Genomic DNA, 14,070 nt, shown 5'->3' with positions numbered 1-14,070 from the left:
GGTGAAAAGCCTGAAGGGCTTTGAAGGCGGCTCGTAACTCTAGGATGTTGGATACCACTCCGTGACTGGAGAAATTCCACCTGCCCTGTGCCACTTCCGCCAGGCAATGGGCTCCCCAACCGGTACTGCTGGCATCGGAGGTTATCGTCACCCAGGAAATTGGAGCAATTGAGTGGCAGTTGGTTAGATTCGCACGGCGTAACCACCATGGAAGGCACCCCTTCATGAATGGTGTTAGGTAAATGACTTGAGATAAGTTCTCTGTCGTCCGTTGATGTAGAAACCCTTTCTGGAAAGGTCTCAACTTCCACAGAGCCCACTTCACCATGGGCGAGGTAGCTACTAGAGTCCCTACCACCTTTAGACACTGACGGGCAGTGAGATGGGAGGCAGCAAGAGCGAAAGCCACCCTGCTCTGGACTACTGGGATTTTCTCCTCTGGTAGAGATATGGTGCAATTCAACGTGTTGAACAGTGCCCCGAGAAATACCAGGGACTGCGTGGGTACCAGATGGCTCTTCTCCAAATTGAGAATCCAACCGAACTCTCGAAGAGTGAGGATCACCTGCTCCAGATGTATCAGTAGCTGGGACCTCTCCTGGGACAGAAGAAGAAGATCGTCCAGGTAGTGATGTAACCTGATACCTCTGGTTCTGATGAGGGCCACAATTGCCAATAGCGTCTTGGAGAAGGTGCGAGGCGAAGTCGAGAGCCCGAAGGGAAGACATGTAAATTGCATGTGGACATGATTGACAGCAAACCTGAGGAACTGATGGTATTCTCTTGCCACAGGAACGTGGAAATACGCATCCTTTAGGTCTATTGATGCCAACCAATCCCCTGGAAGGACCGAGTGTTGTATTGTGACCAGAGATTCCATTTTGAATCTCTCTCGATGGATAGATCTGTTGAGATATGTAAGATCTATTACCGGGCGCCATGTGCCATTCTTTTTCTGGACGAGGAAGAGAGGTGAATAGACTCCCTGACCTCTTTCCGCTTCGGGAACTGGTACGACAGCTCGCTGATCCAGTAGGGTATCCACATAACTGAGAAGAACCTTCTTCTTTTCTGCTGTAGGAGGGAGGGAAGTTGCAACGAACCTGGGTTTGGGGACGTTGTCGAACGTCCAAGAGTGCCCTTGGGACACAATATTTAAAACCCAGGGATCCTGGATCGAGGCCGCCCAGACGTCCCGAAATTGGAGCAACCTGGCCCCTACCGGAACAGACTGGACGGGCCCAACCTCAAAAGGATTTAGTGGCCTCCCGGTCACCGGACGAAGAGCCTTTGGAATTTTTCTGAAAGGAGGTTTGTCTAGACTTCCAGCTTCTACCATAAGATTTTCCTGGTCTGTAGCTGCGCGCTTCCCTCGAACGATTAGTATTCTGTCTTCTTGGAAAGGAACGCTTCTGAGCGCCTGGGCGTTTATCCTGAGGGAGGAACCCAGATTTTCCACCCATGGCCCGAGTTATGGCTGCATCCAACTTATTCCCAAAGAGGGAAGAACCCTCAAAGGGAATTCGGCACCAAGCCTGTTTGGAGGCAGCATCGGCTACCCAAGGACGAAGCCAAAGGGCACGTTTTGCCGTAACAGAGGACAGCATAACTCGGGCCAAGAGGCGAATGGTGTCCAGAGACGCCTCCCCCAAGAAGCCCGCAGCCATCTTCAGCTCCTGAATCGGGGAGCTCCGAAGAGCTTCTTCCGAAACTCCTCCAAGAGTATCTTCAAGGGCGTTGATCCAAACTTCCATTGCTTTGGAAATTGTAGCCGAGGCCAAAGCTGGCTTACAGGCCATACCGGCTGAAAGATATGCCCGTTTAAGGTCAGCATCAATCCTTCTATCCAAAGGATCCCTAAAAGATGCTGTATCTTCCATTGGAAGGGTGACATGCTTCGCAAGACGCATCACTGCGGCATCCACACTGGGGGAAGACTCCAGATACTTCACCTCTTCCTGTTTAAAAGGATACATCTTTGTCATTTTTGTGGTCATGGAATTTTTCCTCTCCACCTTGTTCCACTCCTCAGAGATTATGTCTCCCAGCTCTCCTAAAAATGGAAAGTTTAACCTCTCCTTACACAGCTGCTTGAAATATTTCTTCTGCTTAGGCGAAGAAACAGCAGGATCTTCCCAGTCAAGGGCCTCTCTAACCGCCTTCACTAACGGGGAAACGAGGCTGAACTCAAATCCAGAACCGGAGTCATCTGAATCGGATTCGGAATCTGACGGGAGAATAGAAGGATGGCTGGGCTGGGATGATTCAAACGGATCCTGAAGCAAAAGATCTCTATCAGGGGAGTGGGACGGCCCTGCAGGAGCATTTGTCTTTGGAGGCAGCATCGGCTACCCAAGGACGAAGCCAAAGGGCGGTTAGGGAGATCATGTCAAACAAATCTTATAGACTTTTTTGACTGGGTGACTAAAATAATAGACGGTGGAGGTGCAGTAGACATTGCATATCTAGATTTTAGTAAGGCTTTTGACACTGTCCCACATAGAAGACTTATCAATAAACTGCAGTCATTGAGCATGGACTCCCATATTGTTGAGTGGATTAGGCAGTGGCTGAGTGACAGACAACAGAGGGTTGTAGTCAATGGAGAACATTCAGAACAAGGTCATGTTACCAGTGGGGTACCTCAGGGATCTGTACTGGGACCAATTTTGTTTAATATCTTCATAAGTGATATTGCAAAAGGCCTCGATGGTAAGGTTTGTCTTTTTGCTGATGACACAAAGATATGTAACAGGGTTGATGTTCCTGGAGGGAAACGCCAAATGGAAAAGGATTTAGGAAAACTAGAAGAATGGTCAGAACTCTGGCAACTGAAATTTAATGTGGATAAGTGCAAGATAATGCACCTGGGGCGTAAAAACCCAAGGGCAGAATATAGAATATTTGACACAGTCCTGACCTCAGTATCTGAGGAAAGGGATTTAGGAGTAATTATTTCAGAAGACTTAAAGGTGGGAAGACAATGTAATAGAGCAGCACGAAATGCCAGCAGAATGCTTGGATGTATAGGGAGAGGTATAAGCAGTAGAAAGAGAGAAGTGCTTATGCCGCTGTACAGAACACTGGTGAGACCTCACTTGGAGTATTGTGCGCAGTACTGGAGGCCATATCTCCAGAAGGATATAGATACTCTAGAGAGAGTTCAGAGAAGAGCTACTAAACTAGTACATGGATTGCAGGAAAAAACTTACCAGGAAAGGATAAAGGACCTTAACATGTATAGCTTGGAAGAAAGAAGAGACAGAGGGGATATGATAGAAACATTTAAATACATAAAGGGAATCAACTCGGTAAAGGAGGAGAGCATATTTAAAAGAAGAAAAACTACCACAAGAGGACACAGTTTTAAATTAGAGGGGCAAAGGTTTAAAAGTAATATGAGGAAGTATTACTTTACTGAGAGAGTAGTGGATGCATGGAATAACCTTCCTGCAGAAGTGGTAGCTGCAAATACAGTGAAGGAGTTTAAGCATGCATGGGATAGGCATAAGGCTATCCTTCATACAAGATAGGGCCAGGGACTATTCATAGGATTCAGATATATTGGGCAGACTAGATGGGCCAAATGGTTCTTATCTGCCGACACATTCTATGTTTCTATGTTTCTATGTTTCTATGTCTTGTGAAAATCAGCGAGAGAGTCCTTGAGAACCCTACGCACCACCTCCTCAATATGTTGGTCTGATTTTTCTCTTTCGCCCGTAGCTTGGGCATAACAGGTTTTACATAGGGAGGAACCTTCCGGTATCACAGTGCGACATCCCCAGCATTTTTTCCCCTGCTGGCGTTCCACTTGGCCATAATGTGTGGAAGAGTGGCCATCGCGTCCCCTACTATGGGGGGAGCTGCGTTTAGATTTGGATGAGGAGCGCCGGTGCTGCGATTTTGTATGTCTGTCTTCGCTGCGTGCACGTGGCTGTTGATCAGGCCTAAAAGAGCTGGAGACAGACACATATAGCAGAGTATAAGAGACACTAAAAAGACACTCAGATCAGACTAGCTACAGGATCCAGCACATACCTTGAAAGAGCTGGCTGGCCACTAGGGGGCGGCGATGAGGTATCCATAGTATAAGCAGACTTTGTATTGAAGCTAGCTGGAGGGAGGACAGAAGACTATCAGTCCCAGTGTAATACAAAAAAAGACCCCAGAAAAGGAAGAATCTTACCTCGCTAAGTATACCAGAGACTGGGGGAGGCTATCGATCTGCCGACCTTCCCACCAGCCCTGGTCAATAACCCAGTTTAAATATGCCGCCCCGAGGTGATTCCGAGGTACTGCGCATGCGCGCGCGACGTCAGACATCGCGTCTGCGCATGCGCGACGAAAAGACCTATCCGGAGCACACTGCGCATGCGCAGAGGCGCCGGACAACCCGGAAGCGGCGGACATGATCGCGGCCATGGCCGTGAGAAGCGGAACCGAAAGAAGAAGAAACCGGTATGTTAACAGGTGACTAACTAGACCCTATAATAATGGCACTACTGAATACTACATGAAGGAAACATAGACATGAATTTTGGCAGTACAACAGACACAATAAATAAAAAAGGATAAGAAACTTGGTCCCATATCAGGGCTTACCACCCTGCCGACGGCATAATCGAGTCCAGGAGACGCAGCACCAGCTCAAATCTTCGGGCAAAAAAAGGGCCACCCGCAGCAGCAAGGCTCTCTCGGCCAGACCACAGAGCTCCTGCTAAGGGTCTCTTCCATTGCCCCCTCCATAACCCGCTAAGAGCCAGGGCTTATCGGAGACTCCATGACTCAATCTGCCACCGTTTTTCATATAGGACCGAAGAAAGTAGGAACATAAAACTATATGTATGAGGAGGACGAAAAAAGAACACTGATGCTGAAAGGGAGCAAAGATTTATGGGAGTGGGGTCCTATGAGGTAGGAGAGGAGGCGGAGCCTACCCGAACGTATGCTGCCATGGAGTCTGTCAGGAAAAAAGTTTTTGCAGAGCTCTATAGCTAAGGAGTGGCTTACCCCTTCCACTTTAGGGCTCCATGTGTACTCTTTTGGTTAAAAGCCTAATATATCTGAAAAATATTTTATATGTCAGTTTAAACACTTGCAAGCTGCAAAAAATAAATAAATGAACCTGACCCCAAACCATTATATTTTCCTTTTAATTTTTTATTTTACACTTTGCTTTTTTTTTTTTATTGCCTTATACTCTTCCTTCCTCACAGTGTTACTAAACCCACATCATAAAAAGCTATCAATAAATGTTGTATTACATGCTGATCATACTCACTTAGTCATCATGAGATTTGTTTTCTGTATTTTTCAAAAAACTTGGTTGATCCTGCTGCTCTCTTTTTGCACCTTCTGTTCATGTCCCCCATTCAGCTAGGAATTTTGCAGCTGTGGTGGCAACTCTGCACATGCTCAGTTTTCAGTGAGTTTCTATGCTGAGCATTTCCTCCCTATCACATCTGAGCAGCCCATGTGACTATAAAGCCACAAATGTGGGAGTATAAACAGTGGTAAATGACAGCCCACTCCTTCCCTCCTCCTCCATGCCCACTAAACAGCTAAACACAATGGGGGCAGGACATTACATGTAGATTAATGGAGGCTTTGCCTCCCTCCTATTCTAAGAAACGGGCTGGAGGGGTGTGACACAGCTTGTGACTGGTAGAAATCCACCCATGCCATGCTATTGCCAAAAAATACTAAAGGTTTAATTCTAAATAAATATTTGTATGCCAATTTTAAACAGTATATTGATATAAATTATTTATTTTTACTCTGTATCTCAAAGACTGTTTTTTTTTTAATTTTTTTTTTTTGAACATGGGACCAGCAGCAGAGGATTAGAAGCTCATGTTTCCCTGCAAGACAGACACCCATATTTATTGATTAAAGAGGAGTTTCGCCCCCCAGGAAAAAAAAATTAAATATTAGAACTTGGTTGTCCAGGGAGCCTGCGATGTCAGCACCCGAAACTGATTTTGGTATCGGCTCTCGGGTGCTGCCGCCGCCATTCAGGGTAAGGGAACCTGGTAGTGAAGCCTTTCGGCTTCACAGCTGGTTTTCTACTGCACATTTATGAAGCATGCTGCGCTTTCATATTGGCCCGGCGGCAGAGGAATGCGGCACCGGAGGGGGGGGGGGGGGGAGCAAGCAGATGAGTTGAAGTTACACTTTTGGGTGAAGCTCCGCTTTTCAAAAAAGATACTTCGGTTTTTTTCTTTTAATAAAATATCATCCACATACAGAAATAGAAGGGATAATTTAAATAAACAGTGAGTTTACCAGCACAAATTCCCCCCCAAATCCTCCCTCCTAGCACAAATCTTCTTCTCCCCATCTCCCCATCTCCCCATCCAATGCAAATTCCCCTAGATAACCACTCTTAGCAGCCCCCCCCTAAATATATCCTCCTAAAACAATACTTATTCCCTGCCGCCCCCCAAATCCCCTCTTCCAACACTAATCCCCCGCAATCCCCACCTCACAAGATACCTTAGTGCCTGGGGCAGCTTTCCCTTCTGCCCACCCCATGCCCAGGCCCTGTTCAGTATCACTTTACCTGTCTGCCTAGAGCAGAGTTTGAATGTTGGCTGTTCAAAGCCCCTTCACCAGTAGTTGCTCTGTGACATTTGGTTTTTAAAGTCAGGTGATATCACTTCCTTAGGCCCTATTGTTAAACAAGTGATATTATCCTCCATTTCCTTATTTGACTGAACTCTGCTTTGCCAGTCAGAAAGAGTGGAACCACACAGAGGCATATATCCAGATTTATGTCTACACTTCATTTGTACTGGTCTATGTCTAAATGCTATATGTGTATTATCTCAGTCTCTTAGCAAAGATGCAGACAAGACAAAAGTGCATGCTACATAACTGATGGCTTAATCGTGTGCAGTAAGATAAATGAACTGCAATAAAACTGAAATAAATCATTCAAAAACAAATGTTCGCAGATCATCCTCGAAGATTCACAAGGTGCCAGACGCTGCCAAAGGCAGCATTACATTGTCTAAAACTAGTTTAAAATGTTTCCCCTGCCACCCACACTTCATCCTGTGACTGATGAGTTATTGATATCAATGTCTTACTATGCAGCGGAGCGATTTATTGTGCTCTGAGTGTTTGGAGAGGAACATGGCTTTGAATCTTTTCTTTTTTCTGTTGTGTCTCTTCCAGAAAAGAATGCAGTCTCTGCCGAAGCTGTTGTAAAATTTTCAAAGTTAGCATTTAGCTATGAACACTGGGAAGTGTTTGATGCCATTATGCCTCCATTATACACCTTCCTACAGGTAATGTCATTAAAAGCATATCCCATCTAAGCTGTCTCCGTAGTTCATACCGGGTCAAGACTTTATTGCCTCACCTAATGCCCTTGTCAGAGAACCCACAGAGCAGTAAAAAAAAATTTTTTTTTCTCTAATGCAAAAGTCTGTTATTCTTAAATGAATTAATTCAGCAACTGACTTCTTAACCACTTAAGCCCCGGAGGATTTGGCTGCTTAAAGACCAGGGGGTATTTTGCAATTCGGCACTGAGTGATTTTAACGGACAATTGCGCGGTCGTGCGACGTTGTACCTAAACGAATTTGACGTCCTTTTTTTCCCACAAACAGAGCTTTCTTTTGGTGGTATTTGATCACCTGTGCGATTTTTTGATCATGCGCTATAAACAAAAAAAGAGCGTCAATTTTGCAAAAATAACAATATTTTTCACATTTTTTTATATGAAATTCCCCCCCCCAAAAAAAAGTTAAAATCAAAATTTTATAACATTTTTTGGCCAATTTGTTTTATGCTACATATGTTTGGTAAAATAAATTGCAAAAAGCGTATTTTGATTGGTTTGCGCAAAAGTTATCGCGTTTACTAACAAAGGGAAAGATTTTTGTCATTTTTGTTGTTTTTTTTTTAACGCGTAATGGCGGCGATCTGCGATTTTTTTGCGGTACTGCGACATTGCGGTGGACAGATCGGACCCTTGACTGACATTTTTGACACTTTTGGGGTTACCAGTGACATTACTGCAGTAATCAGTGCTATACATATGCACTGTTACTGTAAAATTACACTGGCAGTGAAGGGGTTAACTTTATTTGAGAGGGAGGGGTGGTGTGTGTCCCTAGGGGCGTGATTCTAACTGTGATTGGCTGTGGCTTGAGCTGTAGGAACAATGATCAACGGTCCTACATTGTAGAACCATATGATCATTGTTTCTACACAGGGGAGAATGACAGGCGGCTTGTTCACATTAGCCGCCTGCCTTTCTCCCTCTCCCCCGACGATCGCTGAGTGACCGCGGGAGAGTCAGTGACCGAGCGGGAGCGCGCCGCCGGCGGCGTGCGCTCGCTCCCCAGAGCCTCACAGGCTAGTGACGTATATATATGTCACTCTTCCTGTGAGGGGCTGACTGCCGCAGTATATCAAGTGGTTAAGGGATTAGTTTGAATGTAGATTTTGCATCTAAACCGACATTGTGTGCAACCATATCTGTGTGTACATTATTCAGCCCTAATACTTTTATCGCATATAGATAATGTACATTTAAGCAGTGATAATATTTTATACAATATGTGATAAATTAAGATTTTTTTTTTAACCACTTCTTGCCTGGAAGGTTTTACTCCCTTCCTGACAAGACCATTTTTTGCAATACGGCACTGTGTTACTTTAAACTTTAGCTGACAATTGCGCAGTTGTGCAACACTGTACCCAAAAAAAATGTATGTCCTTTTTTTTCCTTTGGTGGTATTTGATCACCTCTGTGGTTTTTATTTTTTGCGCTATAAACAAAAGAGCAACAACTTTGAAAAAAAAAAAAAAAAAAAAAAAAAATATATATATATATATATATATATATATATATATATATATATTTTACTTTCTGCTATAAAACACAGCCAATAAAAAAGTAAAAAAAAATTAGATTTTTTCATCAATTTAGACAAATATGTTTTCTGCTACATATTTTTGGTAAAAAAAAATCCCAATAAGTGTATATTGATTGGTTTGCACAAATGTTATAGCGTCTACAAACGATGCAATGTTTTTATGGAATTTTTATTTCTTTATTTATTTATTTATATTACTAGTAATGGCGGGGATCAGCGATTTTTAGCGGGACTGCAACATTGTGGCAGACAAATCAGTCATGTAACTGACACTTCTGACACTTTTTGGGGACCAGTGACACTAATACAGTGATCACTGTTACTGTACTAATGACACTGGCAGGAAAGGGGTTAACATCAGGGGCGATCAAATGGTTAAGTGTTTCCCTAGGGGGTGCTTACTAACTGTGGGGGGGTGCACTGATTGGGGAAAGACAGAGATCCGGGTTCCTGCTTAGCAGGAACACACGATCTCCATCGTGTCCCCAGAATGGCGATCTGCTTTGTTTACATAGGCAGATTGTCGTTCTGCCTCTCCTGGGGATGATCGCGGGTCCGCGGGTCCCGTTGATTGACATCCTCGCTAGCCAATCAGGGTGCGATCGTGCCTCCAGTTATGTGATGGCACCATTTAGTGGCTATTGAACGAAACAGCGAACAGGTACGTCATTTCACACAGTAGCGCCACTTTGCCGCAGTAAATACATAGCGGCTGGTCGGCAAGTTGTTAAAAAAGATGATCTCTGGGCAGATATAAAGAACACAAATTAATGCAGTTCTGTATTCAGTAATGCATCCTTTTTTAGTGCAAGCAGTATAAGTACCTGAATGTGATTTGGTATATCAGAGTCTTGCACTCCACTGTGTAGCAAGGAGAAGTGGTGCATTAAGCCAGTCAGTCCATGAGCTAACAAAGAGCATGCTATTAGGAGGAGAAACCAGAGTGACAAAAAGATAAGTTCTGAATCAATGTCTAGCCACAAGCTGGGGGGCTGACCCTTGACAGCCTGGACAAACAGAAAGAGGGTTGAGTGATGTTGAATGTCATTCAAGCCAGGTGAGTGGGGATCTTGTGTTGGAAAAGAAGTCCTGCAGTGAAATGCTCTGCTATTTTTTTGATCTGTTAATGGGCTAATCATCTTTTTTTTTTTTTTTTGGCTGGAGTTTTGCTTAAAGCAGAGCTTCACCCAAAAGAGGGAGCTTTGCTTGTTCGCACCCTCCCTCCCCTCCACTGTCACATTTGCCGCTTTTTTTTTGGGGGGGGGGGGGGCAGTGGGTACCTGGCTGTTACAGGTACACGCTTCCACTTCATGGTAAGATCGCCGCACAGCGATCTCCGTCATTTCCAGCCCCTGCTCCTTCTTCCCCCGCTGCCTTCTGGGACCTGTGTGCATCACTGAAGACGACGGGACCGTTCAGAAAGGGCAGCGGCTGAAGGCTTCACTGACGGTTTCCCTTACTTGCAATGCCGGTGCCTGCACCCGAAGCTGGTGGACGAATCGGCTTGGGTGCTGACAATGCGGGATCCCAGGACAGGTAAGTGTCCTAATATTAAAAGTCAGCAGCTACAGTATTTGTAGCTTGCTGACTTTTATTTTTGTTTTTTGTACAGGCTGGAACTCTGCTTTAAATTGCAACTTAGCTTTCTGGATGACTACAGACACATTTTAGAATGTTGGCAGATTGCAGCCACTGTCTTTGGACCCTAGGCTCTTTTTTGTTCCAGATGTGACTACTGCTGTACATCCTTGGCTTTGAATATGTTGCTGCTTAGAAAATGAAAGGGTCATACTTTGTAGTCCTGTGGAAAGACATGTAAGCAAAGAGGGCACCGGTCCTCCGAAAGGATGTGCTGAAACTGGAAAGAGTCCAGAGAAGGGCAACAAAAATTAATTAGGGGAATGGAGGACATCAGCTATGAGGAAAGACTACAAGCATTGAACTTATTCTCTCTGGAGAAGAGACGATTGAGGGGGGATATGATATCAATGTACAAATACTGTACTGGTGACCCTAGCATAAGGAACAAACTTTTTAGAGAAAGGGAATACAATAAGTCACGTGGCTACTCACTAAAACTAGAGGAAAAAACGGTTTCACCTTAAAATACGTAAGGGGTTCTTTACTGTCAGAGCAGTAAGGATGTGGAATTCTCTTCCACAAGCAGTGGTATCAGCAGGGAGCATCGATAGTTTCAAAAAACTATTAGACAGGCACCTTAAAGACCACAACATACAGGGGTATACAATGTACGGTTAACAGCAAACACACACACACACATCATAGGTTGAACTGGATGGACTGATGTTTTTTTTCAACCTCACTGACTATGTAACATATAGACATTTTGTGGAATGCTTGTGTTGCCAGCCATTTCTTTATACAGAGACTGAAATATACAGCAGAAAAGTAGCTACCAGCGATGCTTAGATACCATGGCAGATGTCACCAATGACTACACAAAAAGCCTAAACAGTCTCCCTTGTTCATTAGGGTCCATCTACAATATCTTGTCAAAATGCATTAAAATATTGGTTAAAATTCTGGACATAAAGTACATTTGGCTTTGGTCGCGATTTTGGAAAACAAAATATCAAACCTGTCAGGGCTTTTCTGCAGTGCAGCAATTACTTTTAGGAAAATGGCTTTTGTTCGTTTTTATGGGAAATATGTCAGCAGTGCAATATTCTTTCCAGCAATGTATTTTACATCTATTTTACTTTCCTGTGAAAAGGTAATCTGTGCAAACCAGCATTTTATCTCTGCATATTCTCTCATGCCAGTACGGTAGGAAGTCATACTTTTTTTTATTGTTTATTTATATAGTAATATAGTACTGACACTTATGCACATATCACAGAGAACATTAAACCATTCATTCCAATTAATCCCCAAAAGATATCTATTATTTCAGTCATACAGTACATGCACTACTAACAGTGGGGTGAATTTTTTTGCCAAAATGTAGTTGACCTACTGGAATGTTTTTGAAAAGTGGGAGGAAAGTGGAGGAAATAGAGGAGATGAATACAAACATGGTGAACAAATACAAACTGCATGTAGTGTGAATACAGGAACTAAGTGGAAGTACTAAGCACTTAGGTATGCTCCTGTCTGGTCTACGTTGGGGTATTTATTACAACACCCAAGCGTTGGGCCTGCCTTTTACTGCAGTGTTGTAGTAAACTGATTTACCGCTGCCCTGCCAGGTATGTAAAGTATCTCACAAAAGTGAGTACACCCTTCACATTTTTGTAAATATTTTATTATACCTTTTTTTGTGACAACACTGAAGAAATTACAGTTCTTTGCCATGAGGTGCCATATTGAACTTGCAGTGACCAGTATGAGAGAGTGAGAGCGATGACACCACATTTAACACACCTGCTCCCCATTCACACCTGAGACATTAACATTAACGAGTCACATGACACCATGACACCCGGGGGGAGGGGGGAAATGGCTAATTGGGCCCAATTTGGACATCTTCACTTAGGGGTGTACTCACTTTTGTGAGATGCCGTATCTATAACCTAACAGCAGTCAGCATCAGTATGCAACCTGCAGTTTAAAGTCCTCACAGTTCATGAAAGTTCAGTGGGTCTGTCTGTTCGCTGTAAAAGGTAAGATTTACAAATCTCCAGCTTAGTTAAATTATGGCACCAGAATGATTAGTAGGGCATAAGAGCATAGGGAGATTAAGATTTACAAAGCACAAGCTGATCTGTAAATTGCTTAGTAGGGGCTACTTCACCAAAATGGATGTTTTGATTTAGGTTGGATTGGGACATGGTTCAAACCCTGCCATGTCTTTTTTTTTTTAACAGAAAAGTTTTTATTAGAATTGGTCAGGTACATAAATAAGGCACATAACATCCAACATCAAAGAAGAGGTACAAATTCACCTATTAAATGAACATGAGCCATGGAGACATAGGCAGAACTAAGGACTTAATGACTCTACACATGGCTGCAATAAAAAGAGACAGGAGGAAAGGGGGGAATATGAAGGAGAGAGAGGGGGAGGGAGGGGCAGGAGAATAGGGAGAAGCCGGGGGAGGGGGGTTGGGGGGCATATAGTTTATAAACCAAGTAAGAGCCTCAACATAAGTAAAAATATAACAACCAGCTGCAACACCATATCAAGGCTGCAGCCGCCGGCCAGCCTCCGCACCCCATGAGTCTATTCACGCAGACCAAATTTTCTCAAATTTCCTGGGACATTTGCGGTTAAGGTAAGTAAGCTTACATAAGGGCAAAACTCCATTCAGAGTAGAGCGCCAGGAAGTCTCAGTTGGCTGTTGAGCAGACTTCTAATGTAGGAGTATCTCTCCTATGTTCATAAAAAGAGGTATAACAAATGATGATTTTAAATCCACTCATATTAGGGTCCTCAAAAATATCCAAAGATCCGATCCAAATAATCCGAGAGTTAGTCCACACACACAATTAATATCAGACATGACCCGTGTCCAAAACAATTGGAGGGAAGAGCATGACCAAACCATATAAAAAAAAGGATGCCTCAAGCGCCTGACAACGTGGACAAGCCGAAGCGACAGAAGGATAGATGGCTGCTAAGCGCTGAGGTGTAAAATAAACCCTATGCAGGAACTTGAGTTGGATAAACCTATCCTTAGCTGAGATCATAGTAGTTATACAGCATCCTAAGCAGTCCTACCAATCATTATCCTCCAGGTCAGGGATATTGACATGCCACTTTTGATAGACTTGGTCCATCTTAGTTGTATATGCCATTGATAGGCACAGGTAGAGGGAGGACAACACCCTGGAGGTCAGCAACCTCTTAATAGGGTCTGAGTCTAATGTGATCTGAGAAAGAAACTGCCAGTGGAACGCATGCCGAAGCTGTGAGTACCTAAAACAACCATCCAATTAGGTAAGGTAAAGGCGGCTTTGAGATCAGGAAACATTCTCAATTGGCCCTCTGTCACTATAAACTTCAAACCCACCACTCCTCTAGTAGCCCGTACTCTGGGGTCCAGATGCTATTCATATGAGGAAGAGAGGGGTTACCCCATAAAGGGATACAAGGGGAAACATGGAAATTTAACCCAAGCCCTATTCCATATTAAAACTGTAGCTCTTATCAGAGTTACAATCTCAGGGTGAGCTCTAGGGCCCCTTAAAACCAGGTTACTAAAGGTAGACTATG

General features: G+C 43.8%; 1 protein-coding gene across 1 annotated transcript in view; it reads left to right on the top strand.

Annotated features, from left to right (window-relative positions):
* The window catches only part of CFAP54 (cilia and flagella associated protein 54), a 616,124-nt gene that overhangs the window by 124,566 nt on the left and 477,488 nt on the right, over positions 1 to 14,070 (top strand). Inside the window, exon 11 of the mRNA XM_082253561.1 lies at positions 7,183 to 7,295. Coding sequence (XP_082109687.1) covers positions 7,183 to 7,295 — 113 coding nt within the window. The remainder of the gene's footprint in view (positions 1 to 7,182; positions 7,296 to 14,070) is intronic.

This window comes from Pelophylax lessonae (genome assembly GCF_965119305.1).
Source record: "Pelophylax lessonae genome assembly, chromosome: 4".
NCBI lineage: Eukaryota > Metazoa > Chordata > Amphibia > Anura > Ranidae > Pelophylax > Pelophylax lessonae.
Note: the sequence above shows the minus strand (reverse complement) of the source record. Positions and strands in the feature narration are given on the sequence as shown.